At 38.3% G+C, this 26,209-nt stretch overlaps 1 protein-coding gene across 2 annotated transcripts in view; it reads left to right on the top strand.

The window, feature by feature from the left end:
* The window catches only part of LOC123648841 (mitochondrial intermediate peptidase), a 108,679-nt gene that overhangs the window by 15,891 nt on the left and 66,579 nt on the right, over nt 1-26,209 (top strand). Inside the window, exons 6-14 of one of the 2 annotated variants that reach the window (XM_045566730.1) lie at nt 3,008-3,190; nt 3,731-3,887; nt 8,675-8,723; nt 10,191-10,251; nt 13,653-13,705; nt 19,810-19,963; nt 21,435-21,512; nt 23,099-23,303; nt 24,561-24,670. In XM_045566730.1, the coding sequence (XP_045422686.1) occupies nt 3,008-3,190; nt 3,731-3,887; nt 8,675-8,723; nt 10,191-10,251; nt 13,653-13,705; nt 19,810-19,963; nt 21,435-21,512; nt 23,099-23,303; nt 24,561-24,670 (1,050 nt within the window). The remainder of the gene's footprint in view (nt 1-3,007; nt 3,191-3,730; nt 3,888-8,674; nt 8,724-10,190; nt 10,252-13,652; nt 13,706-19,809; nt 19,964-21,434; nt 21,513-23,098; nt 23,304-24,560; nt 24,671-26,209) is intronic. The other variant, XM_045566731.1, reaches the window with a different exon arrangement.

The following is a 26,209-nucleotide window of genomic DNA, read 5'->3' as shown; positions in this document are numbered from 1 at the left end:
CACAACACCTTTGAGGTTGGTACTACTGTTATTCCTGTTTCATAGGGAAAGAAACTGAGGCATCTAGAGATTGTGGGAGGTAATTCTGTAAGCCAGACAGACTCCAGAGCCTGCGCTGCCAGCCCTGCCCATGAGCTTTCTGGGGGTCAGTCTTACCAAAGACTAAACATTGGATTCGTTTTCTCAGCATTGATTGATTTGATTGTTATTCTCCGGCCCAGAATCCTTCAGTGACTTCCCATTGTCCAGTGAAATTGTAGATAACAAGAGTTCACACATCTCTCCGAGCTCCAGTGCAGCTTGTCACAATGGTGCCCTCCCTGTGCCTGGTGCCCTGTCTTCCTCCTGTGCTGCTCAGCAGCTCTGCTTGGCTGCAATCCCAGGAATCCTTCACCTTTGGGCCACATTGTCTGGGCAGCTTTTGTCAATCCCCCAGGTGGAATTTTGCATTTGTCTGAACTCCCATTTTACTTATTTCACTCATACAGTGTTTATCTTTAACTGCCTTTTATTGGTGATGCTGTTAATTGCATCGCTTATCTAAATTATACACTTATCAGGGACTAAGAGCATGGATCATGGTTTTTAATGCATACCAGTTTTTGACTCAATGTAATATGGAATGAATGTATGTTGAATCATAGTAATGCTAGCTAACAATCAAGTTTGATATCTTCAGAAAGAAGGTTGCTAATAGAGAATATATTAATGGTTTTATTGTTTTATGTAATCCTCATGAAAGATGCTTTCAAAACTTTGCTGACAAATAGTGTATGTTCAGTTTTACCAGCATAAACATTGATACTTTTATCTAACACGTGTTCTTACAGTATAGCTGCTCTTTCCCAGCAAGTGCCTCCCCAAGGAACCATCAACATTAAAGATGCAACTAAAGTAGTCCTGCTGAATTCCTCTCTCTTGTAACTTCCATGGCTGTTCTCAAAGGTGTTCCACTAGGACAGGATATAAGGAAGACATGTTACTTTTTTAAAAAGACAGATCATAAAATAAATCCACTAACATAATCTACAAATCATAAAGCCTATATTCTTTCCAGTTTATTTCTTATTTAAATTTTTACGTTAAGGTCTCAAATGAATATAATTTAAAAGGTTAAAATTAATAGAAGTGTATATTTTTAAACAATCATTTAATAAATAACAATTTCATTGACTTTTTAGAGAGTTCAGAGTACTGCACATTTAATTGTTATCTCAGAGTGATGAAATGATATGCTTAGCAAATCACTGAAGTCAGGAAGTTAACTCAGTTTTTATTTTTCCAGGGATTTTACCAAGTGAGAAAGTCTTCCAAATAATTAATTCTTATCATGTTTTAACTTTTTTTCATAGCAAAAGCTTTGGGGAAAATTTTGGAACTATAATGTCATTTCCAGATCTCGGTCGTCCTTTGTGTTATTCCACTAGTTACCATTAGGGGGTGATGAGTGGCCACATCAGAAACAAGACAGGCAGAGAGAATCTGGACTATGAAGATGTTGGAGTCTCTGAAAACTTATTTTTCCCATGAAATTGGAATTTTCTATATCTTTCTAGATATTTAGAATCTGTTAATAGCTATCAAACCTCCCTCCCCAGAGCAAGATTTTTATATACTTTCACCTGAAGCTCCCCAGGAGCCCCGTCCAGAAACCTGTCAAGTGTTTTAGTAACGAATAACTGAAAATTCATACCTCATCCTCCAGTAGACCTGACTAATTATGTGGACTGTAGTTTATATTTCATCTTAAAACATCTGTGGCAACCCCTCTGATAACACCCATTGTTCTTAGGAGAGTGTGTGTTATAAAGTCAGCCTCCACGGCTGCGCCAGCAGTGTTCACGCCCTCATCACTGACGGCTGAGGGCCTGGTGGCAGCGAGGTCCTCATGCCACATGCTGGGGACAGAGACTAGATGACAGGGCCCTGCCCTCTGGGGCTCCAGCCTGCTTCTCACTGCTCGCTGTCATCGTTCAGCAGCATCTCAAGCACATACAAAATCAGAACCTTTACAGCGCACTTCCTCCTTTCCGGCCGTTCACTCTACTTTTATGAAGAATTGTATTGATGACTTTCCTTTCCCTCTGTCCTTTAGTCTATCTTCTAATGCTGAGTATCTTTTCTAATTGGCCCTTCAAATAGTTATTTTTTTTTTTAGTCTAAATGTACTTTTTAAGCATCATATTGAATAGATCTAACCATCCTACTATTCTCTGACTCACTTAACAAAGGGATTTGTGGGAGGACAGAGAAGGATGCTGTATTTTTAACATTGTTAATTTAAAAGATTAGTTATACAACCTACACATAAAATAGAACTCTAGAAATTACATAAATTTCAAAGCATGGAAATAGAAGTTACATAAATCTTAAAGCTTGGAAACATTAGAAAACCATAAGGGTCATCTTTTTGTCAGGATATTAAATATCTGTCAAAAATAGAATTATGGCCGAGTGCGGTGGCTCACGCCTGTAATCCTGGCTCTGGGAGGCCGAGGCAGGTGGATCGCTCGAGGTCAGGAGTTCGAGACCAGCCTGAGCAAGAGTGAGACCCCGTCTCTACTAAAAATAGAAAGAAATTATCTGGCCAACTAAAAATATATATACAAAAAAAAAAAATTAGCCGGGCATGGTGGCTCATGCCTGTAGTCCCAGCTACTCGGGAGGCTGAGGCAGTAGGATCGCTTAAGCCCAGGAGTCTGAGGTTGCTGTGAGCTAGGCTGATGCCACGGCACTCACTCTAGCCTGGGCAACAAAGTGAGACTCTGTCTCAAAAAAACAAAACAAAAAAAAAACAAAAAAAAATAGAATTATTATTTACAATGTATTACACGTTTATAACAAATAACATTCAATATGTTCATTTTATTTAGTATATTTAATGTGTTACAAAATTATACAATTCAATAATATGTATATTGATTTGCCACCTTTATAGGTTATCTGTTTAATTGTGAAATATTAATTTGAAATGCCTTTAAATAACTTTTGTTCCCCCCATATATAGCGTAAAAGAGCAGTGGACCTTAATGTTAAAATCTTGGATTTGAGTAGTACATTTCTTATGGGAGCCAACTTTCCCAACAAGATTGTGAAGCATCTCTTACCAGAACACATTCACCACAACTTTATATCTGATGGCAATCACATAGTCATTGATGGTCTCCATGCAGAAGCATCAGATGACTTGGTATGTGTATTTCATTCTCATTATTGTTTAGGTATCATTTTTGTGCTACTGTTTTGACCCAAAATTTAGAGATAATAATACCCTTAAAAACCTTGTAAGCCTTAAAAATTTAACTTGTGGGATCATTAATTCCATAAATACTTTGAATAATGAAGATAGTTTACTGTATCTCATAAAGAACCCCTTATTTTTAAAGCATAACAGCAATGATTGACATTCTAGACCACTGAGACTTCTTAATGCATAAAGTCTTTACTTTACCTGGTTAAAGGTGCTTTATGATAAAGAGATACATGCATTGGGTAGAAGTTTGTCCCACCATTCCCTAGAACAGTACTCCAAAGCTCCAGTCAAGTATGCTGTTATATCCCATGCTATTTTATGACTCCAAAAGCTTTATTCATCTTATATAAACTGTTACTTTATTTTGAAAGCAGTGATCATCTGTAGATAAAGTGGTGAGTGTTAGCCTGTGTTATTGTTGCATAAGACTTTATGTTATGGTATTTATCTACTTCACTATTTGCTTTTTAAATATAGGTGCGAGAAGCTGCTTATAAAATTTTTCTTTATCCCAACGCTGGTCAATTGAAATGTTTAGAAGAATTGCTCAGCAATAGAGATCTTCTGGCAAAGTTAGTAGGGTATTCTACATTTTCCCACAGGGCTCTCCAGGGAACAATAGCTAAAAATCCAGGTAAGCCTGTTTCTCCAACTTTTAAGGGCCAAATAGGGGTTTTATGAAACAACTTCTGATTTTAAGCCATCTATAAATTAGTGTTCTTTTTTTAATACAGAGTGCCACTTATTGTGATTTTCCACATATTTTAATAGGACTGGTTTTTAAGAAGAGCTAGTGATTTGGCATATATTTCATGTGCATGTTGAAAGTAAATCATAACCTAAACTTTCATTTGATGCTAGTTTAGATTATTTTCATTTTAACTCGACTAATTTCTGTGATCAGTCTAATGAAATTAATTAAATTAGGGTGAGAGGATGTGAAATATCAAGGTTAAATGTAGGCTATACAAAACACATTGTCCTATAAGCCTTCTTTTCAGGTCTGTGCTCAGTGTGGGGGGTAGGGGAGAAGTGTATTTCCCTGGGTTTTTGATAAACTTGTCTTCTGCTATGTTGAGTTCCTTATGATTAAATAATGTCTAAGAGAAAATGTTATACAATAAGCATGTAAATGTATGTAACAAGTTTTTTCAAAAGTCCTTATTAAATTCCAGTTGTTGGCCAGACATGGTGGCTCACATCTGTAGTCCTAGCACTTTGGGAGGCTGAGGTGGGAGGATCACCCAGGAGTTGGAGACCAGCCTGGCAATTGCGAGACCCAGTCTGTACAAAAAAATTAGCTTGGCATGGTGATGCATGCCTGTAGCCCCAGCTACTCAGGAGACTGAGGCAGGAGGATTGCTTAAGCCCAGGAGTTGGAGGCTGCAGTGAGCTATGACAACGCCACTGTACTCTAGCCTTGACAATAGGACAAGACGCTCTCTCTTAAAAAAAAAAAATCCAATTGTAATTTAGGCAGTGAGTCGTGAGTCAGGAGTAGGGTGATTAAGGTGATGTGCTGGTGGAGCTGTGTAGATTGAAGATCAGCTAGGTCAGTAGTCCAAGCTACTCAGGAGGCAGAGGCAGAAGGATCGCTTGAGCCCGGGAGTTCGAATCTAGCCTAGGCAACATAACAAGACTCTGTCTCTACAAAAAAATTTTTAAAAAAGATCATGGAGGTCGAAGTTATAAGACTTAGTCATGGGATGAGAGGAGAAGGAGACAGTGTGACAGATGCCCTTGGTTTCTGGTGTGTATTTTGACCCTGGAAATGAACTCTGTTTGGGTGAAGATCACATCCTTAATTCTATCCTGTCTTGATGCCTTCTGTATTCATGTTCAAATTCAACTTCTCCAAAGTTCTCTTAAATCCACCCAATTTTATTTTTCACTAGCTGTTTCTCTTGACCTATCAAGGCTCTGTGTTAAGCCACAGGTACGTCACACTCATTCCAGCCTGGGTGCCGTTGCTCGTGTCGTTCCCTTGTGGGGAACAGCTTCCTCCTCCCAGTCTGTCTATTAAAATCTCATCCAGTTTTCCAGGACTCAGCTCAAAACCCACCTCTTTCATGAACCCTTTTAAACCTTTTCTCTTTCCTTGGACTCCCTTGTCCCCAAACCCTTAAAGCACTTACAATTTGTTTCTTGTAATTTAGCTCTTAAATAGACATTATATGTATGTTATGTATTATATATATTTTTTTATTATATGTTTTTCTGTAGTCCCTGTTGTTACCAGTTTGATTACAATAGTACTATATTTTAATTTTTATATTATTGCAATATAAAATAATAATATTAGAGCATTATTCAGTGCTTACTCTGTCAGTATCTCATTTAATTCCTCTGAAGCCTTGTAAAGTAGCTATGTGTAGCCATGTCACAGATAAGGAATCTAAGGTTATACACCTGAAAAGTGGTAGGACCAAAATGTAAACACAGTCTAAATTTACAGTTTTCCATAGGCTGCGTGAGACCAAATACTCTGTCTTTTATATCGTCTGCATCCTCTATTTTCATTCATTGATTCAACAAATATTTACTGAATGCTACTATATGTCAGATATTATTCTAGGCCCTGGAAATAAATCAATATATAAAGCAGATGGAAATTTCTATCTTTACGTAGCTTACATTCTTGTGAGGGAAGACAGTTAAGAGCAAAGTAGGTAGAAGTATATGGTTAGTTAACACAAGCTGTGGAGAAAATTGACTAGGGGTGGGGACAAGGCATGAGTGTGTGGGGGGTGGTGCAGTTTTAGACATAGTCAGGGAGGGCGTGCTGAGAACGTGGCATGTGGGCATGCTGTTGTCAGAGGTGCAGGAGTGAGGCTGTGGCTCTCTGGGGTAGAAAGTTCCAGGTAAAGGCACCAGCAAGAGCTAAAGTGTTGAGGCAGAAAAGTGCCTGCCATGTTTGAGGAAAAGCAAAGAGGGCAGAGTGGCCCAGTGGAGCCAGTGAGGGGAGAGTGGTGACAGCTGGGAACAGACTGATGAGGGTGGCCTGAGGTAGGGCCTTGACTTGAGCACGACGAGAAGTCACTGGGAGGTTGGGCAGAGTAGTGCAGTGATCCAGCTTAGACGCTGATGGTTAGCTGTGTGCTGCTGCCGTCGAGAATAGACCGCAGCAGGGTAAGGGTAGAGGAGAGACCACTGAGGAGCTGCTGTGCAGTAACCACGGTGAGAAACGACAGCATCTTGACAAGATGGCGGCAGTGAAGGTGGTAAGATGCGATCAGATTCTGTGTATGTAGTATTTTAAAGAGAGTCAAAGTTTTTGACCTAAGCAACTAGAAAGAGAGAGTTCCTGTTAGCTAAGTTAGAGAAGACCAGGAGCTTGGTTTTGTTCTAGTGAAGTTGGAGATGCCAGTTGAGGTTCAAGTGGCAACGTCGAGTAGGCAGTTCGATGTACGAGTATGGCGTTGAGACAGTTCTGAGCTGGAGGTATAGATGTGAATCTTTGTTTAAAGTCATGAGACTCTCCGAGATCACCAGGGGATGGCACTTAAAGAACAGAAGTCCAAGAACTGAGCTCTGGGGCCTTCCGAGTTTAAGAGGTCAGGTGTATGAGGAGAACCAATGAAGCCCACCAAGAAGGAATGGTCAGTGGAAGATGGGGAGAGGGAACGGAGCGGGTGGTCCCGGAAGACACACAAAAGAAACGTCTTAGGGAGAAGGGAGTGATCAGCCCACTCACGTGCTGCAGCAGGTCAGAGGGGAAGAGGACTGGCTTGCCCACCAGCTCAGGGAGTGTGGATTGGAGCTCCCGGGCCTGCAGCAGCTGCTGCGGGTACCATTCCTGGGAAATGACCCTTGTTCACTAAGCGCTTGGTGTAGTGATATTTTGCAGTGTGGCTGTTGTACACGTAGTCACATGGGATGTGCCCTGTGTCTCTGAGGGATTTAAAATTTAGTTGAGGAGCCAGGTATGTACATATAAAGATAAATAATAATACAGGTTGGCCCATTTTCAGTGCCAGTTGAGTAGTGTAAACAAAACAATGCCCCAGGATTTTAGGAGTCTGGGAAGTCTGTTGGATGCCTGCGTGGCTGTGGAAGGTTTCGTGAGGAGTGAAACCTGAGGTGCACAGTGAGGGAGTGGTGGGCCGCCGGCGGGGGTCAGAAAGGCGCAGGAAGGGGGTAAATGAGGTGAAGGCGGGCACTGGTGTGACCCGCGAGTCAGAAAGTGGCTGTGCAGTGAAGCATTGAGTTATTTTCAGGGGGTTTCAACTTCAGTCTTTTCAATATGACAGTTTTCCAGGTAGATAAATTAAGGCAGATTCTTCACATATAAGGTGACTAGAGAAATAAAATGGGTGAATGTTAGTAAAATGTGGTTATGGCTATTAAGAAATAAAAAGCATACACAGAGATTCGTGTGAAAACAGTTTTGTATGGCAACTGGTATGATATCCTGAAATGAAATTTCATTTTTGACTAAAGAACAGTTTTTTCTGAAATTCCTAATGTCGTTTAATCTGGTACATGAGGCAGTGTTTTCAGAGTTAGCACATAGAAGACTCGTTAAGTATTGACAGCGGAAGAAACCCGGTGGTCTGGTTGAGGTTAACCTCTGTTCTTTCCTTTGCCTTTGATTCCACTCAGAAAGGAGATAACTTAAACTCAAAAGAGGGCAAGAAACTTAAACCCATGTGAAAGATCATCTGGAAAATATAAAAACAATGTTTGAAGAAAACTAAAATGCATGTGAAAGCTCTATACACATAAGTCTAAAATTCAAAAATACACACGAAACATTTCCTATCATGGGAAAGAATGGTAATTCTACATTGCCTTTATGGGTTTGTAACTTATAATGACTATGGCTGAAGTATTTTAATACCTACTTCAAAAAAATTCTATCAGAACTTAAATTTTTAATGTTCTGATTTTGTTCTATTTTCTTTTGGTATTGATCCTGAGTAGATTATTCTGCTCTCATATATAAAAATAGAAATAGTTACTCTGAAAAACATTGATTTTTAAAATTTAAGTTTCAAGAAGTTATGCTTCTAAACTGTAATGATTTTTATGAACAAATCAGAGTCTATCTCTTTAAAACTTAGAAAATATCAGACATATCTAAGAAACTTATTTTTTTCATCCCTGCATATTAATAAATAGAAACACATTGAAGTTTTGGGTTTTTTCTCTAGCCTCCCATTAACTCTTTTAATTTTGGGATATTATTTAAGGCTTTGGATTATTACTATGTCAATTTAATTTGTTTTTCTAAGAGATCATTGTCATTTAGAAATATTTATTATATGCTTGGTATATGTTAACAACCCTGCTTCCCTTTGAAAATCATCACTTTAATGGAGATGTAGTATATAGATTATGATTATTACATTATAATTTTAACAGGTGTGTTCATTGTATTTTACGTAATTGAAGATATTTTCTTTTGAATTTCATTTTTAGAGACTGTCATGCAGTTCCTTGAGAAACTATCTGATAAACTTTCTGAAAGGTTAGTTTTTATTCTATTATTTAGTTTTTAAAGTTGTGTGTTATTTAGTTTTTTAAGGAAGACTTATTAGGAATTAGGAAGTGACCTGTTAAGAATGTGAGTGTTGGAATACTGGGTCATATCTGTGGACTCTTCAGCAGGTGCTCCTCACTGTGAATCCCACTTTGAAAGAACAGAGTTGTCTTCCTCAGTTGCCAATCTTGAAAACTTAGGCAGTGTCCTCTCATCAACCCATGGCCTTTAGGACCATGTTATTCATATGTAATTTAAAAATTCTTCCAAAACCTTTTTGAAACTTTTTATTTGGACTTGTACTATTAATTTTATAACAAGTTCATAAAGTAGTATTTCTCTTCTTTTGGCCTAAATACAGGAGGCTTACAGATATCGTGGATTAATACATGTTTTTGATTTCATGTATTTTAAGAATGCTCTGTCTCAGTGTTTATAATTTCAAGCTGAAGTGTTTTCCTCTCTTCGGTGGGTCCCTCTGTTACACTCCTGCCTTCCCTGCCCTTCCCCTTCCCAGTCCCTTAGATTGCAGACTTGCCATTCACCGGCCCTCTTCTAGGGCTTAGGTGGGGGATGCAAAATTCCAGAAAGAGGCATGTCGTGGTTTGTAAAAGAGGGTGATGTTTTCCTCTTTTCTTTCTTATAATGCTGTCTAAAATTTTGTTTGCCTTTTTCATCTATACCATCACATTCATTTTAGCTGAAATTTCTGTTTTGGATTATAAACTCACGTCTCAGAACCCATTCCTCTCTAGTTTGGATTATGTTTATAAATTCTAAAATTTTCTTTTAATAATCCTAGTGAATCACTGTCTCTTTGATATAAGCAAGAGGGACAGTTAATTATGTAATAGAGAATTTATTCTGCTTTGCTTTGTTGCTTTAGTGTTAGTTTTCTTTCTCTACTTGTGTGTATCTATAGATCATATTTTGAGCAATAAATATCTCCATAATTTTACAGTTATATATAGGAGTTAATTCTAACAGACATGTTATATTCTACAAACATTAGGTATATATTTATTGTTCAGCTAGAGTTTTTCTATAGGGGAAAAATTATGACTAACAATCTTAAATATTATCTGTATTAATATTCTTTTACAGAAATAATTTTAGTCTCTTACCTTTTTAAGGTGTAGCAAAGAGTAGTGATTTAATGTTTGCTAATTAATGCTTTGCATGTTTCTGTAACATTGCTAGTTTTTCCACACTTTAGTACTTTTGAGACACATCCATCATGATGCTTTTTAAGGTAGAAATTACAGTAATATACTGATTTATATATTGTTTCTTTTAACACTTATGTAAAATTTGGATCAATATTGATTTACATTTGCACTACTAATTACATGTACTTTTATTGTGAATGTTGGAACATAACATAAGCAGGTTAGTTCTTTCATAATGTAATTATTAAGATTTGTCCTAGTAGGTAAAGATAAACCTGTCTTACAGAACTAGAAAAGATTTTGAGATGATACAAGGGATGAAAATGAAGCTAAATCCTCAAAAATCTGTAAGTAACTATATTGGAATATTTTTGTTATAAACAGTCTGTTAACTGAAATCATTATCTTTTGATTCTGGAACTTTCTTTTGATACACTAGAGGTCTATGTAGTCTTGTTTGTGATCCTTGGTTTTGGTGAACAAAGATATTGAAATATTTGACCTATCTGTTTGAGTCTGATGTTGCCTGGAAATACAGCATTTTTGTTGATTATTTGACATACCGTGTGCGTGTGTGTGTGTGTGTGTGTGTGTGTGTGTGTGTGTTTGTTTTATAAGTGTACGTTAACACTGTATTCATGCAAAGGCTGCTTCATTCTGTGAAAAGTTGGGTTCTCAGTTTGAAGCAGACTTTAATGCTCATTGGAGGCTTGATCTGGCAGGTGGCAATTTTAACCGTCAGTGTTAATGTTGCAGCTTACTCACTCATTTGTTCACTAATTTATGGCTCAATGAAATAGATCATTATTTGACTGACAAGGTATACCCCATTTTAAAAACACTTAGGTATTGTTTTCAATCATAAGGTCATATGATTATATGATCTTACATGTATGATCTTATAGACTAAGTGTTGTTATGGCCAGAATGCTGCCCACATGATTGGGGTGCCCTGGAAAGTGATGAGATTCCATGTATTAGGACTCTTTCCCTTTTGGTTCAAGGGTACTACAGAATTGCTGGGCTTGTCTACATCATTCTTTTGTAGTTGCTGTTGTTGATAATTTTTGATTTGATCGTGGCTGCCAGAGCCATAGTCATAGGGAAGATTTAGGGAAATGGGCCTCGCAGATTTAGACATGATTTACCACCTTCCCAGGTAGAACCACTAAGAAATAGATTATTCCTGTCAAACTCAGAGATTTATAGAGTGGCATGTCAATCTGTTAATTTATGGAAGGACTGTATCTAGCAAAGTAACTAGTATTAGTCATCTGTACATCTTGGCTTGGTAGGTAGGTCCCTTAGGAAACTAGATATTAGATCAGAATTTAGTTTGGTGTATATAGAAACAAAATAAAAAATAAAATATGTCACCAAAAGCTATTTCAATAAAAGCTAATATGTCTTGAAACTATCCTTCCTAGATATTTTTGTATAGCTTACCAATACAGTTTATTTAGCAGATATTTGTGAAGTACCCAGTCTTCTCGTGAAGTCCCTGTTTTGGTGAATGGTACCACCATTCACTGTGCTGCCCTAGCTGGAACCTGCACTTACTCTAGACCAGTGGTTCTCCAAGTGTGATCCTTGGACCAGAAGCAATAGCTTCACCTGGGAACTTGTCAGAAATACAAATTTTTGAGCCCCACTTCAGACCCACGGAATCAAAAACTCTTGGGTGAGCCCCCACAATCTGTGTTTCCACAGGCCCTCCCCGGGATTCATACTCCCTTACCCCATAGTTGGGGCATTAGGTCCTGCAGATTCTCCCTGTGCCCTGTAGCCTTGGTTGGCATCATTGTTGACTTTTCACCCAGATTGCCTGTAATTATGGTTGCCTTACTTGTTTTCTAGCCTTTTGTTCTTACTCCCCTGAAAACCATCCTGGGTTTGAACTGTTTAGCAGTGTGCCTAGCCCAGTGTTAGGCACAGAGTTGGCACTCAACACTTATTTGGACTGTGAATGAATGCATTACAACCAGGGAGATTTTTCTAAAAAGCATATCTGATCTTGTCACTTTCTTGTTTAAAATTCTTCAGTAGCTCCCTGTAATTCTCTAAGTTCCCTTCCTATTGCTTCACCTCTCCACTAAGCCCTCCTGATCTGGCCCCCACCTGCTTCTCTAGCCTTGTCTTTTGCTGCCCCTCCAAGCCCAGTTAGTGTTCTTTGCTCTCTCCTGATACCTGTGGGATGCTTGTGTTTTCTGTTCACTTACTTTTGCTTTATTTCCCTGCTTTGCTTTCTTTTACTCTGTAATTCTAACTGATAATTGATGTGCCAGCCACAGGCAGCTTCCAGTCATTCACAAATACCATACACAGGGGTGCCTTCCCCCTTTCTCATCCGGATTAACTGCTCCTGTCCTAAAACTCAATTCAGGCATTGCTGCCTCCAGAACATTTGCTGACCTTGCATTGTGATTTAAATACCCTTCTCATGGGCTGTGTTTTACATGGCACAACGTAGACATGACATACTGTCCTCTGATTGTCTAGTCACTTGTCTTTTCTGCTGCCTAGACCACCAGCTCCTTGATAATAGAGAACGTGTCTTATTTGTTTTTATATCATTAGAGCCTGTACTCTGGCATCCAGCGATGGTACATAATCGGCTGTTAGAGGAAGTGTGTGCCAGGAACTGAACACCGGGGGGGGCTAAACTTTCAGGGACACATGCCTGCCCTTAAAGCGCTCATGAGGAGAAAGAAAATAAGCCTACAAGTATCTTGTCACACATCCCATGGTAGAAGTATTACCATGGAATATGGGAAAGAACACCTTGTTATTTAAAGAGATAATGCCTAAGGTGAAAATTTAAAGGATGAGGGTAATGAGGAGAGCGGCCAGCATTGATCGAGCTCTTGCTCAATGCCAGGTGTTCTGCTTAGCAGTTTAAGTGCATTCAGCAATCCTATTTGGGAGGTGCTGTTGATTCATTCAAAAAATATTTACTGAGAAACTCCCATGTACCAGGCGCTGCTCAGGGTGCCAGGATATAATGATGAACAGTGCAGACTAAGTCCCTGTCCTCATGCAGTTTACAGTCTGGTATGGATTGAAAACCTGAACCCAGGCAGTCTAGCTGCACTGCCTGGTCTCTTCACCTGGACCCCTGTGGGAAGGATGATTCATTCAGGTATTCAGGCTTTCCCTTCTTTTAGGGTTCTGTACCAGTCTTCAAAAACAACTATTATTACAATGCATCTTTATGACATATTTTCTTTGCCAAGATTAGCGTTAATTCTTCCTTAGTTACATTTTAAATTGTTGCTTTCATTTTTGAGATCTCCCCTAAGCTTCTTGCTTAGGTTTAGAAGGAAGCTTAATCTTACCTTTAGTGCCCTAATCTTACCTGCAGTATGTTTTATGGATTAATACATTGGTTACATTTGGGGAAAAATTTTATCATGGCCAATTTAATCCATTAATGTTGACTTTGGTGAGTTTATATTTTAGAATGACATTTGTTTACCTTTCCCCTAAATTCTGGGTTAGGTCTTACTTACACCTCTCTACCCATTGATTATAGGGAAGTCCAAATAAGGAGCCAGCTTTTTCCTTTCCAAGCTATAAATTTTTAGGGATTTTATGAAATTTTTCCGATTTACATTGACAATAGCTGGTTTACATTCTATAAGCTGGCTGATTTATAATAACTAGTTTATGTTTCATAAGCTGGCAGAGTTACTGATAAAAATTATTTAACAGTCAATAGCTTTCATAATGATGAATTATTCTGTTGTAGGAAGTAATGCCTTGGGATCCTCCCTACTACAGTGGTGTGATTCGTGCAGAGAGGTAAGTTTTTCAAGAAATACCCATATATGAGAAGGAAGAAGAAAACTAATGTTTATTGAGCAGTTGGCACTTTAATTATGCAACTACTGCCATCCACTCAGTTGCCTACACGTGTTGAATGTGTCTTGTCAACCGTATTTTAAAGCTCTGTAGAACACACACTCTGGGTACTCAGTAAATACATATTGGTTGATAGCCGTTATTCAAGCCTGTATCTAAACCAATAATTGCAAATCAGTATTAAAAGGAATCCGGTGATGAGTCCTTTTGGAAAGAGACTCTCATATTTTTTCGCATGACATTTTTCATCCAGCAGATTTGTTGAAAGCAGTGTGACCCTCTGGAGGTCTTCACAATGCCCACTTTTTGACAGAGCCTTCCACTTGCTCAATGATTCTTTGGAATCACCAGCTATACTGGGAATAAAGTGTAGCCTGCCTGATAGTCACATGGCACTTTAGCTTATTTTAATTAAAGTTTCAATACTAATTTACTTATTTGGCTATTAACTCAGTAAAGAACCAGGAAGAGGGATACAGAAATACCTCAGAAGGGATTATAAGAATTGGGGGTTTTAAACATCTACTTTAAGTAGCTTAACAGGCAAATAATCAAGTTTTGGTTTGAGGTTTCAATAATCTTGATTGGCAAGAGTGGGCTGAGAAGCACAGGTGATGGATGAGAAAAGAAAGGGAAAATATCATAGTTTGGATTTAAGGATAGAAGAGTGAAACCAACATCACTATTTCTAAATCATTGTTAAATTCATAACTTTTCAAGTAAAGACTTAAATGTGTGCTTTGACACAAAATGAAAAGTAAAAGGGGCTTTCCTTGATTTGAGCTTTTCTCAAAGTTAACCCCAGGGACTTTTCTTTGCTTTCATGTTAAATACTTCAGATTTATTTCAAGTTTCTTAAATATCTGCCTAAAGAAAAGAAAGAACTTGTTTAGAAGTAGGAGAAAAAATTAACATGTTTTAAAAGTGCCAGAGGTTGATCTGGGAAGATACTGTAGTGAGATAAATGACTGTCGGTAAATCTTCAAGAGCAGCTCATCTTTTTCTTTTTCAGGTTTTAGTGTAAGATTCCTCATGGAGGAGTAAAGTTCTTTCAAATATGAAAAATATATATGAAATTATTTGAAATTAAATTTTATTTTTGAATAGGCAGTACATTCATGTGGCTCAAAAAAATCATAGCAATGTAAAAAGTATTCACTGGGCCGGGCGCGGTGGCTCACGCCTATAATCCTAGCACTCTGAGAGGCCAAGGCGGGTGGATCGCTCGAGGTCAGGAGTTCGAGAACAGCCTGAGCAAGACCCCGTCTCTACTAAAAATAGAAAGAAATTATCTGGCCAACTAAACATATATATATAAAAAATTAGCTGGGCATGGTGGCGCATGCCTGTAGTCCCAGCTACTCGGGAGGCTGAGGCAGGAGGATTGCTTAAGCCGAGGAGTTTGAGGTTGCTGTGAGCTAGGCTGACGCCACGGCACTCACTCTAGCCCCGGCAACAAAGCGAGACTCTGTCTCAAAAAAAAAAAAAAAGTATTCACTGGTCTCATCCCTACCTCTGCCCCAAGAGGTCACCATTTTAAAGTTTGTTAATGCATCCTTCCAGTGTTTGGGTTTTGTCTAGGTCTCTTACTCTAGAGCAGTTCCCCACACCTTGTGCCCTTCCTGCCCCCTTTTTTCATATTGTCAACAATTGTTGAAAAGACCAGGCCATTTGTCCCACAATTTCCAGCCTTCTGGATGGTATCATCTCACTGGCTCCTCTCTTCCTATCTTTCCTGTAAGCTCGATGTCAAGGCTAACGCCTCGATGTGAAACATTTCCCATTTTTGTCATGGACACCATAGGTGATAGTATATACTTTGTGTCACATCAGAAGACATGAAGTATCACTTGCCCCACCATGGGTGGTACGAACATAGACCCCCAAAGGACAGACGGATGTCAACATGATCTCTGCAGTCTGTGGTTAGGGTTTACTCTCTCAACTAGAAAGTGATTCATGTGGTGTTACTGGCAACATGAAAACATCTAGTTTCCCATTAGTCATTCACCTAATGGTGGAAACACCCATTGATAGTTCTTGTCTGAATAAATATTAATAATTCTTTCTTTTTCATTACTAATTTTCAAAATGAGGATTTATTTTCATAGTTTTCTGAAGTGAACGGGTGACAAATGAGTATTTTTCGGCTTTCTTTTTTTAAAGTTTATAAACTTATGGAATTCCATTGATTCAATGTGTTTCAATCCAAAACAGTCATTTTTGGGTGGATGCCAAATTTGTCATAAGTTGGCCAATTGCACTGAAAACCTTTAATGCCTTGATTTTTAACTCAGTCTTTTAGGAGCTTGTTCAGTGAGACTCAAAATACCTGTGCTTATTAGTCCCAGTTGATTCTGAGAACCAGTTGCAGCATCCCTGGAGGGCAGAAGGGGGTGGCAATTTCTGCAGTTCTGAGTCAGGAGTTTCCATGACCCAGGGAGAGGACTGAGAATGGGTCTGTTACTTGTTCAGCAATTCGAAGAGGGCTGGAAAAACTCCTGGCCAATTGTCCTTCTCACCAGGTTTTCTTTCCTCCCTGTCCCAGGACACACCTGAACACTGGCTGACATTTCAACATCTCCCATGCTGTTCTCCCTAAAGCGAGTTGCAGCACATTTGCATTATTTTTGGTTATTCTGTCTATTCTATATCAGATATGGCTATTTGATTACACGTATTGATAATTAATATTTAATAAATTAATTTCTTATAAAGAGTTGCAGCTTGTGGGTGGCCATTCCGGGCAGGCTAGAAAGCAGAGCCCTGGATAGAAGCCAGAAACACGTGCTTCCTTACTGATAGAATTTAAGAACCTGAAGTAGAGACTGTTGCAAATATAGGTCTCAATGCTGTAATAAGATTTGGCTCTAGCCTCCATGGTGAGATTTGTACCACCTAGTGCCACATTGGTGTGATATTATCAACTTCTCTCCCTAAAGTCAGGCCCACTGGTTCACTTTCCTGCTTCTCTCGGATGATGATGGAATTGCACTCCCTTTGTTTAGTTTTGATTTCTTTTAACCACAATTTCCAGTGGCCTGTAGAGCTAATCTCTGCCACTAAGGAAAATTATTCTCTGATTACCAGGAAGTTTTGCTACAGCAGTTTTCTTACCTCAAACTTCAGAATTCAAGATAGGACCAAATTGGCAGTGGTCGGTTCTTTATAAAATGGAGGAGGAAAAAGGCCTTTATTTTCAGTACTGTATAATTACTTGAAAGGCAAACAGGTTTTCAGTATCATCCAATTCTTTTATTGCTACCTTACCTTTGTTTAAGCAGAGAAAACAGTAGCTCTCCCTGTGGCTTTCAAGACTAAACATTTCGAAATGTCATCCAACTATAACATTCGAATCACTTAGACAATCATTCCTGATGCCAAAAACATTCTGTTTCATTTTCTTTTGATAAAGTTAAAAATAGTTCCTCTGACAGTGTTGCCACATACTCTGCTCTTTCCAAGTGTGCACTTTCCCTAGCCCACACATGTCCTCTGGCAGGCCCTCCCTTCTGTAAGGAGCCTCCGTGAGCATTTGCCGTTTGGTGCGAATGTTCTGTCTCACACTGGCTTTCACTTACTGAATAGAATAAAGTAAGACTGAAGCCTGTGTTTACCTGCAGTTTCAACCTGGATTCATTGCTGCACTTAATTGTGTTTTATATTTTCGTGAAGTTTGATGCCAAGATTTTTAGAAATGACATCCAAGTTCTTTCTTTACTCTAATTCCAGGTGCATCAGAGGTTGAAATATACATCTGACTCATAGATTGTGCTTCATAGATACAGTGATGCATTGATTTTTCAAAAATTCAAATTACAGTGATGAATTCTTCAGTCGAACATCTCTCTGTGGTTATTCCAATCATAATTAGTGATCCTAATGAGGATTTTGATATATCACTAAATTCTCTTGTTCTTAATAAAAAAGACATAATTATATTTATGCTGTTTTACCATGTTGATAATGATATGTTCTGGTTCTTCCAAAACTGAAAGTTTGTAAACCCATATGTAGCATATATTTAACCAAAAGCAGAGCATTTCATTCAGTGGCTGTGGAGGATAACAGTTTTCTTCCTGTTTTTCTTCAGAAGAATCAAAGGAATCTAGACATACCTTCCTTGTTTCTGGATACAAAAAAAAATAATAGTAAAACTCTGGTAAAACTCTAAAATTAGAGTCTGGAGTGGTGACAGGTATGGCACTGAAACCAAATCCTCAAAATACACGTACATTTTACTCTCTGTTAGGCTGTGGCTCTGATGTGCTGTGAGGTTGTATGTGTCACCTGTAGTACCTTTCTACTGTCTTGGGTCTCTGGATGATAGAAGAAAAGGATCTTATATGTCGCATCTATACAAATAAGGAAGTTGTGGACGCAGAGGCTGCGTCCAGGTGTTTGCAGGCACATCCTGACCTCGTAATGCTCTGCTGAGCCTGGCGTGGACGGCCACCAGCGTGGCGTCCTGTGGGGTGCTGAGTGACAGTGAGGCCTGCGGCCACTGACCCTCTGTGTGTGTCCTTTCACACTGTGTTGAAGATGAGAGCTGAGGGCATAGCAAGCAGGGGCCTCTTGACTGGCAGGTCATACAGGACTGTTCCTCGGGGCCCCTCAGACCTGGCTCGGTTGAAGCTGCGGGCGATACCTTCTGGCTTTTTGAATCTCTTCCGCCCTCTCTGGACCTTCTCCCATTCTGGCTCTTCTTCAGGAGGGAATTCCCCTTCATTTGGTAAGAGGCACTGAGGGCGCGGAGGACATGCAGGTGTATGCAGTCTCTTTCCCTCCCTGGTGCTACCTCCACTCCACAAGTGAAGTCATCACGTCCTCCTTCGCTTTCCCACCGTGCGGCGCTTGTTCATTCATTCATTCAGTGCTGTCTGTTGAGTGCCCGCGGTGTGCCCACCACTCCAGCTCAGGCCACACAGCGCAGTCTGGTCTCTTCTCCGTTTCCTTCACTGTGAGCTCCTTAGAGGCAAAACACTCTTCATCCCTTTCGTCCAACACCCAGCAGCTTCGTGGACAACACGTCTGAATGAATGACCCAGCACGTGAGCACCGGACCACTAACGTCTCTTTCAGCACTAGGCTTCTCTTTCAGTGAAAACTCTGCAGAAATTAATTTGTAAATTTGTGGATTTCTACAGCTGAAATCTCATTTGTTGTGTAATTTATGTTCATTCACTGAATCTAATCATTTAGTAATACTTATAAGTTTGTATATATTTATATATATATATAAATTTGTATATGTTTTGTGAATCCCAGAAAATGGCAAGACAATGAGCCCCTACAATTATTCTAGAGCCATTATTTTTGTCTGTGGTTATAAATTTTGGCCTGACTTAATGACACAAAAATGAACATTCCAATCACATATTTTGGATTTGCTTTGGTTTATGTTGGAATATATACGACATTAAAAAAAGTTATTTTGGGGTGAAGAATAATTAACCTTACCAGTTACATTGTCCTTAATTTAAGACATATAACTATAAAACAGATAACTTAAGATCTGATTGTTTATATTCCAGACATTTTTTTTCATAAATGAATTTTTTACTAGATTAGAACTTTAAATTCACTTAGCATGCATCAGGATTTTTATTTGCTTAATATTTATGTGCTGCAAGTCATAACTTTTTAGAATATTACTCATCTCATACGGTAGGGTTTACCATTATAACTGGCACTGGTCACACTTTGCATACGAGTATGTGTAAAGCAATGTGTGTGTGTGGGTAACTGAGACAGACTGCGTGACTGGGTCAGTGAAAGATTAAACAACCTGAACCGGACAAAGATGAGCAAACTCTACATCTGCCTTAATTACTGCATTATGCTAACACTGGTAATAATTAGATGCCATCCTTCTGAATAAACTGAGTCTGAAAATCCCTCAAATGAGAGAAATATACCTTTATGTTTGAATCCTTCTTTTTTTAGCTACTGTGATCCTAAATATTAAATGAAAAGTTAACTGAATTTACCTTCAGAAATAGAAATATACAAAACTGCTGTTGAACCTCTCTTCCTTCTCTTAGGTATAATATTGAGCCCAGTTTATATAGCCCGTTCTTCTCCCTCGGAGCATGCATGGAAGGCCTGAATATTTTGTTTAACAAACTGTTGGGGATTTCATTATATGCAGAGCAGCCTGCAAAAGGAGAGGTGTGGTGCGAAGATGTCCGAAAACTGGTGAGCCACCCGCTTAGCCTGAGGCAGCGTGCTTTGTCCTTTCGGTTTGGAGTTGAGTCTGCAGCAGTTTCATCTTTAAGTTAGCTTTGCCTTGGTTGAGTGTGTCTTGTCTAATTTCTATTTCATAAAAAAAAAAAAAAAAAAAAAAATCCAAATTGCCACTTTTGATTTAGGGCACTACATAAAGAATCTAAACATATGAATAGGGGAGTTAGTTCTCTAAAATAAAATTGTTTTAGGAAGCTGATAGAAGGTTGAATCTTTGACTTCTCTGATAATAACTTGAAGCCTAGCGTTCATCCTTCTTCCATTTAGGGCCCACTTTATTTGAGGTTTGAATATTTTAAATTTTCCCTCATAAGATTAGAGGCTTTCTGGAGCCATTGTTTATCACCAAGGCTTTATTTGTTGTGTTGTTTCATTTTTGCTTACATCCTTACCACACTCTGATTTTTTTCACTATATTTCAAGAAATATAAACTATCTCATTGTCTTGGCCATGTTTTGTGAGCACAGAGTAGGTGTGTGGTGGGATTGAAAGGAGAGCTGTAGGGGAGGCATTTTATCACTGCATTTACTTACCGCAGTGTCTATTTGAATATTATGAACTTGCACAAAATGACAGAGATTGATAACATGCAGAGATATGATAAAAAGGAAAACTGGCAAGAGGACACTGAAAGGACAAAATACAGGTGATAAAGAGGTTTTACCCGATCTACAGAATGTGAGCTTCATCAGGACAGCAGTGTTATTTGCCATTTGTGTTCACTGCTGTATCCCAGATGCCTTGACGGCTTCCTGGCACTGAGTAGGTGCTTAATAGGTGTTTATTGAATGAATAAATATATACTTGCAGGAAATTTTAAAGCACAAATTGGGGTTCTCTGGGGTACAGTCATCAAGTTCTTAAAAGACAAAGAAGGAAAGATGGAAACTAGTGGTTGAGTCTCTACTTTAAGCTGTGTATCTTATAAGCCTGTTTTAGAGAGGGAATAAATAATGATTATTACCGATTTCCAACTGAAGCTGGGAGCTGCATTTGAAAACAAGTTTTCAAATTTAAGGGTTAAAATTTACATGGACATATGTCATGGCATTCTAAGATTTGAAGGAAAAATAATTTTGCTGCTAAAATTGTCCAGCCAGCACTTCTTCCCAACTCTTGTGGGTGGTTGGTTGAGGTATTGCACAGGATCGGCAGTCGGGACAGAGGGGCTTCACGAGGAGGACTTCCTCTCCTGGACACACAGTTCCCAAATCGAAGTCATTCGAGAGGTGGAGCAGAAGAGGATGGGGCTGGGGGGAAAGAGAATCTATCTCGAGATACTGTGGGTTGCAGAAAGTAATTAAAATGTCTATATGTGTGGCTGTGGATGTTTAATACACAGATTCTTACATTAGGGATGATTTTTCACTTTTAGAGTGTCTAATGGCCTCATTTACCACGAAACTTAAAATTTTTTTCTAGGCTGTTGTTCATGAATCTGAAGGATTGTTGGGATACATTTACTGTGATTTTTTTCAACGAGCTGACAAACCACATCAGGTGATCCTTTCTTTACACACTGGGTTTCTAGACATGACCAGCAGTTCATTTGTATTAATGCGAACTTTATATCATTTTGTGAACTTTATATCATTTTTATAGTTCTACACTATTTAAAAGTTATTAATGATAGTTACTAAATATATAAATTTGAAATTAAGGTAGAATTTAAAAATAAAAAAGGTTATGGAAATAATTATCACAATCTGTGTTTCTCACTTTTGTCTGGGTCATGGTGTTAGTGATGGTAATGATGATAGCTAACATTTTATGAACCCTTCTTGGTGCCAGTCAGTGCTCTGGGTCCTTCATACACATCAGTCTTCTAGTGTTCATCTCAACCTTTTGACCAGGTTCTAACGTTATGAGGAAATGGGGGCCAGAGAAGAGGTTAAGTTACTTGCCCAGAGTCACACAGCTAGAAGTGCTAGGATTTGAAGGCAAACATTCTGAGTAGAGCCCCAGCTCTTAACTCCTTTCCATACTTGACAATGAACCTAGGTTAAAATTGCAGAAGATACATCCATACGGAAACCTTGCCAGCCACCAGTTAGCTGCTCATGTGGAAGATGTGAGGCTCCTTCCTTTACTTTAGCTGCATGTCAGATTTGCTGGTCAGGCAGCTTTAGCAGTTTTGTGCAGCTCGATGGGAAATACCAAGAGTTCAGGTTATATCAGCAATAATGGTACCTTATATTTGAATAGTGATTCACAAATTCCAAAGAATTTTAACAAATGTGAGCTTATGAAATCTGGACGGCCATTAGGGATTTGACAAGGTAGCAATCTAGAGATGAGGCTCATGGAGGCAAATCATTTTCCAGGATGATTTGTAGGTGTCGAAGGTGGGACCAGAGTTCAGGTCATCAGACTCTGAGTCTGTGTTCTTCCTCTTTGCCTGAACAGGTGGCAGAGACTCCACTTTAGTGATTAGGAGCCCTGGTTCCTCGTGGTCAATCTGGGCTCAGGTCCAAGATGCAGCAATTCTAGCATGGTGTCCTTGGGCATGTTACTTAACATTTCTAAGACTCAGTTTCAGTTTTCTCATCTGAAAAGTGAGGTACATCTGCCTCATAGGGTTGTTATGAAGAATAAGTGATACAGTGCATGTGGAATTCAGTGTAGTGCCTGTTCCAGAGTAAGTTACTCCAGATTCTTTGTTCATGACAATTTAGAGCCCATCACTTCCAAGTGATAAAGACAAGAGACATGGAAAGTACCTCTTTGTTCATTATCTGACATATAATAGGGACTCAAAATTTGTGTCCCTTTCCTCAGTACCTGATGTCTGTCCCCTCCCCTTACTTGTTAATGTCTTGAGGGCATGGATCTTTGATGACTTTGTTTCCAGCATCTGACACATCAGTTCAGTGTATGGTATGGGGATGAATTAATGAACCAATATAAGATCAGTATATCACTGGTGTTTTAAAAAATTAAAATTTTAGCAGAATAATTAGTGTCAAGAAAAAGTACCTGAACAGAATGAGAATAGGATTAAGTTAAAGTATAATTTTGTATTCATTATATTATAATTTTATATTCATTAAGACTGTTTTACCCTTTATATTTTGTGATTCTCAAAGGATTGCCATTTTACAATCCGGGGAGGCAGATTAAAGGAGGACGGAAACTACCAGCTCCCAGTCGTGGTTCTGATGCTCAATCTCCCCCACTCCTCCAGGGGCTCACCGACTCTGTTAACTCCTGGAATGATGGAGAATCTTTTCCATGAAATGGGACACGCTATGCATTCTATGCTGGGACGTACCCGCTACCAACACATCACTGGTGAGCCATGAAGAGGGCTTCTATTCAATACAATCCTTTAAAAACATGTATTTTCTTTTAAATTGGGAAATGGGCTTTTTATTTGGAAAATCTGATCATTTAATAATGTCCCATGGTCCTTTATCTCAGATGGCCTCATCTTGTCCTCATTGTTATGCAACATGATCTCCTTATGCTTTTTTCTGTCCCATTGACAGCTTTCACCAAGGAATAGGTCTCAGTTGTCTATTTGGGGAGTTTGTGCCTTTTTATATTTTATAGCGTTTTGTATGGAATTTAAGTTTGCGGCTTTGTGTGTGTGTGTGTGAGTGAGTGAATAAATATGTATTTAATATTTTCTTAGTACCTAACACAAAGTTAGTGAGGGAAAAAGTGAAATGGATATTGCCTCTGTTTATCTAAAATCAGTTAAAACACAAAATAAAGTATATTTTAAAAGTATGATGATATACTGTTTATTTTTCTTATACTTTCCCTTATATAAAATTATAGTTCTGCTTTGTAGATTTTTATGCTGATATGTGGCCATATTTGATGATATTACAGACTTTTCTTTTAGTTGTCTTATCTCTAGGTCTTAAGCCCACTATCGCATATGGCCAGCATTAGAGTACCTGGGAAATTTTTGGCATTTAGTATTTATTAACCAAGTTGATACACACAGTATTTTGGACAAGAAGAAGATATTTGAAAAGACTGTAGGTGGGCTGAACGGAGTCATAAAATGCTACCAAAAAGTTCTTACAGAATTTGTTGCTTTAAGTAATTTTGAGTTTAAAATATTGCTTTGCTTCACTGAGGATTGACTTTGTTACAAAAAGCAATAAATGAATAACATAAAGTACTTTTAAAACAAAGGAAGTATGAAAGCATTAGGTAATGGAATTCAGTGAATTAAATACAAATGCTATATTAATTTAAAAAATGTTTTAATTGGTGTTTCATATATAGCTAGCATAGATGAAGACAGGTTTGTTTGTAGAGGGTGTGAGCCATTGCTTTATAAGGTGTTTTAGCAGCTGTGCAAATATTTTGTTTTACTTTTGTTATAAAGGAAAATATGTAGGATTATAATAAACTTTTCTGCAAATATGTACAATAATTTTATAGAGGTGAAATATTGATTTAATGAATTAAAGCTTATCATAGTTCATCAGAAGTCCAAATAAAAGTTTTAAAAGAGTACATAAAAAGTAAGATAAATATGTTGATTTGATTCATGCCAACATTTTTCCTTCTTCTTTTTCCTCGTTTTAGGGACCAGGTGCCCCACTGATTTTGCAGAGGTTCCTTCTATTCTGATGGAGTACTTTGCAAATGATTATCGAGTAGTTAACCAATTTGCCAGACATTATCAGACTGGGCAGGTAGGAACACTAATATTGTCACAGCATCCTTTGGATTGTGATAGTCGGCTTTAGTGACTTGCTGGATAATGTTGAACTCCTCCTGCTTTTTCAGAACTCTCATCCTCTCTCAGTACAGATTCCCCTTTTTTTTTTTTTTTAAGAGACAGGTCTTGCTCTATCACCCAGGCTGGAGTGCAGTGGCATGATTGTAGCTCACAGCAACCTCCAACTCCTGGGCTCAAGCAGTCTTCCTGCCTCAGCCACATGAGTAGCTGGGACTACAGGCACATGTCACCATGCCTGGCTAATGTTAAATTTTTTTTGTAGAGATGGGATTTCGCTTGTTGCCCAGGCTGGTCTCAAACTCCTGGTCTCAAGTTATCCTGCTGCCTTGGCCTCCCAAAGTACATTTTCCTTTTATCATGTTTTTTCCCCGATTCCTTATCTTTTCTTTTTCCAGACTATGGTATTGTAGTCCTAGCATATAGTCATGTACTGAAAAATAGCTACCCTTTATCATATGCCCAATAATCTACCATTGAGTCCTCATAACCATCCCATGAGGAAAAGCACTTTCTCCCTATTTTCCAGATAAAGAAACAAGCTCTATAGCAGAACAGGCATTCAAGTCTGCCTCACTTCAGAAAAGCCTTTTCTTCTAAATACTTACTCTCTTGGTCTGAATTTTTATGTTTTCATAAAATTGAACTACAATGCCGTATTTTGCCAGTATACTTCACACATATATGATGCTTAGACTGAAAATTCCTTAATTTTGAGGTTTATATTTCTTTTTCTTTTTTAAAATGTTGTTTTTCAATTTTTGTTGGAATTTTTCTGGTAGAATTATGATACAATAAATTGTTCTAGAAAAGGTCTTATTTCTGTGGTTAAGAGCTTTGGGTTCTTGTGTTAGACTGAGTTGGTGCTTCCTTTTCCACTTTGGATGGTTTCCCCATTTTTGTAGTATCAATTACAAAAACAACTACCTTATATAGGTTGTTATATGAATGAGTAAGTTATAATATTTTGGGGGAAACACTTTTCTATTATCTAATATACTTCTGTTCTTCCTACTGTTTTCCTTGTTTTTCTTTTCTTTTTTTTTTTGGCTATACCAGTAGGTATGAGATGCTATCTTAGTTTCTGCATGAGAATTGTTCACTAATAGAGTAAAAACTGAGTGGTGTGAAGAGACAGAATTCAATTGAGTATTAACCAGTAATTCTTAATTATTTATCATATACTAAAAACCATACTGGATACCAAATGAAGGAGTAACATCAGTCTTGTCAAATAAAACCGAAATCTGGACTTAGCATGGAAAGAATACTTGAAAAGACTGTTGCAATAAGGAGAGTCAAGACTATGACAATAAAAGTAGGGAGACCACTGCAACAGGGAGAACTCTGTCCAGAGTTTAGATACATGCATTGTAATTGTACAGGTTTTTACATTAAGATAAGAGGTACCTTACAATAAGTTAGCTGTAAGTTACCAACATCGTGGCATTTACTGTCTACATGTGCATTGCAAAGGATAGATCCCTTCTCTTGG

This window comes from Lemur catta, chromosome 13, assembly GCF_020740605.2.
Source record: "Lemur catta isolate mLemCat1 chromosome 13, mLemCat1.pri, whole genome shotgun sequence".
Classification (NCBI taxonomy): Eukaryota; Metazoa; Chordata; class Mammalia; order Primates; family Lemuridae; genus Lemur; species Lemur catta.
The sequence above is the reverse complement of the archived record's forward strand: the minus strand, read 5'-3'. Positions and strand labels throughout refer to the sequence as shown.